The following is a 2795-nucleotide window of genomic DNA, read 5'->3' on the forward strand; positions in this document are numbered from 1 at the left end:
AAAACATATCAAAAGATGACTAGAAAATGAAAACTTCCATGTTTTCATTATTATTATTATTATTGTTGTTGTTGTTACTTTTATTATTATTATTATTATTTTAAATGTATCTTTCGTAATAAAAAAAATCACTTCTAGAAAATAATATGTTCAAGAAAATAAAATCGGAAATTTTATCTCCCTTAATATACCACACAACTTTTTTATACTGAGCCATAGAAACATATATAAATATAAATCAATACTTTGCTTAGGAAAGATTTACTCCAAATGTTTCAGTTATTTACCTGATGGATTACTATCACTAAGCATGCTGTACTTATGTAGGGTTCTGTGAACTTCAAACTGATTAGTATCAATCTTGTTATCAGTTTTGTCCAAGACAAAGAAGATGAAAAATTCAAATTAGAAGACTTTGATTTGAATAAAATTTTGAGTTGAGAAACTTCTTTTCATGTTTAGTATCTGTTGAGTCTTGATTCTCTGAGTTTTGCAGTGTTCTAAAATAAACAAAGAATATAAATACAAAAANCTGGCAGAATGTTTGGATTTGGGCCATAAATATGTAATAATTTTGAATCCACAGAATAAAGTCATTACTATGACTTGAGAAGAGTAGATGGAGAAGGCTTTGTCTTGTCCTGTTGCTTATGACAACTTCAGGATGATGGAGATGATTTTCCTGTAGGAGCTAAGTATCATCATAAAAGGGATCATACCAAACCGCACGACACCTATAAATTCCAACATTTCACTCACAGGCATTATCTCCATAGGTCAGCTTGAATATTGAAGAGATGTCACAGAAGAAAAGATTGATTTGGTTAGATCCAGAGAAGGCATGAAGAAAATCTGGCACAACTGCCCGAGCACAACTGGAACTCCACTGATCCAGGAGCCAGCCACCAGCTGGATACACAACTGGAGAAGAGCGGTTCAAAACTGGAGTAGTGCAGAGGGTTATGAATAAATGACCACATAGATGTTGCAAGTCATCACTGTCCAGAGAAAGCACCCTGTGTTTTCAAGCATAAGGATAAAGCACATCAGTGTTGTACAGGCAATCAAAGAAACATTTGTTTTCTGAGTTCAACAGTTTATGAACATTCTGTGGGTGAGAGACCCAAAACAGATTTCCAAGAAGAAAAAAATTACTGTAGAAAAAATACATAGGAGTCTGAAAAACCTGGTCACCCCAAGTTATGAGAGTAATGATATTCCCCATATGGATTATCATATAGACAAGAAAAATATCACAAAAAGAAATATTTGGCGATTGAGAGTACTAGAAAATTCCCAACAAAAAATTTCCTTTATTGAAGTGAGATTTATTTCCAGTGGTTTGTTTTAGGTTTTTGAAAATAGCAAAATTAGTTTTTGTTTTTGTTTAGTTTTTCCTTCTGGCAATTTTTCTATTAACTAGAAGTGTTTGAGTAATTAGTGTATAAAATTTCTTAATTCTGTTCATAATCCACCATCTTAAATCCTAAAATCAAAGAGCAAAACTAAAGTCTAATGGTGAATATATGTTATAATAATTAAATATTATTACACATTCTAAACATATTAAAATAAGTAATATATAATACTAGATTTGCATTTGGATAGAACTAAATGATTCTAGAGTTATGCATTTTCCTTTTGTGATTGTTTGTAGAGAAAGCAACATGAGCATTTTATTCCACATATTAACAAACAGAATCTTGAAGCACAAACACTTATAGTTCTCACCTTTCCCAGTGGTATGCCCACCATCAAATTTTGAATTATATTTTTTAACAATGCCTCAACTGTTCCATGAAGACTTTTGCAAGTATGCTGTGTGCTTTCCCTTCCACATCATATAGCTCTTATTGTTTGTTCATGAACTTCTGTTTGACTTTGTATTCCTGTTTCAGTTATCTATCAAAATTAAATTATTGCTATCAAGCATTACATTTCAAAATTCTAAAAATCCAATCATGCCACAAATGGTTAATAAATGTCCTTTGGCATCTTAGTTGATTAATTTATAATGACGGTATGGAACAATATGCATTGATGATACGATTTTAGGAACTCAACCTAAAGGGTCATCAAACCTTAAGGGTCTCACTATGTGCCATTGGTTATTATCATTTAATAATATATCAGAGATAAGCATATGGAAAGCAAAACTGAATACTATAAATTATTATAATTATTAAACAGTTGCCCAAAAATTAAGGGAAGGGAATCTCTAATTTGGATAGAGAATGCGTGAGAAAGCATATCTCATTAGTGAATATTCAGACAAGATATTGTCTAACACAAGAGACAAGATGTGGTCTCCTTTAATGGTTCTCGGTTATCTCTCATATATTTTATGTAATAATGCCTATATTACATCATCATCAAAGTAAAGTAAGCAAAAGTGTTTTATATATGTCGAATACTTTAACCATCAAGGTTGATGACTCCTTTAGAGATTGGATACATAATATTTTTGAATTAAACTTAAGGTAAATTAATTATGTGAATGTATTGTTCTCAAAATGGAAAAAAGAACAAAATCCTGACAAAACTTACAATGCCATATAAAGAGCAACTAAATCCCTATTCAGATATGAACAAAGGAAATGGATTCTAGTTATTATAGAAAAGTAAAACAAACCAAAAGACCCCCTTTTTGTGAGTTATCATTTTTCATTTTTCATTATATATATCATTATCATGTTAATTGGATGTAATATCTTCATATTTAATGGCAGTTATAAATAGAATCACTGTATACAACCAATAAATATTTTGACACTGGCTTTCTCTCTCAAATTCAA

At 30.6% G+C, this 2795-nt stretch overlaps 1 protein-coding gene across 1 annotated transcript in view; it reads right to left on the reverse strand.

Moving 5' to 3' along the window:
* Positions 1–759: 759 nt before the first annotated feature.
* Positions 760–2795, reverse strand: part of LOC103581590 (olfactory receptor 10AG1-like) — a gene marked incomplete at its 3' end in the record, with an annotated part of 22426 nt that continues 20390 nt past the window's right edge. Inside the window, 1 exon segment of the mRNA XM_008563387.1 lies at positions 760–1016. Within this exon segment, the coding sequence (XP_008561609.1) occupies positions 760–1016 (257 nt within the window).

The sequence above is a fragment of the Galeopterus variegatus genome, unplaced genomic scaffold (assembly GCF_000696425.1).
Source record: "Galeopterus variegatus unplaced genomic scaffold, G_variegatus-3.0.2 Scaffold13410, whole genome shotgun sequence".
In the NCBI taxonomy this organism is placed as follows: domain Eukaryota; kingdom Metazoa; phylum Chordata; class Mammalia; order Dermoptera; family Cynocephalidae; genus Galeopterus; species Galeopterus variegatus.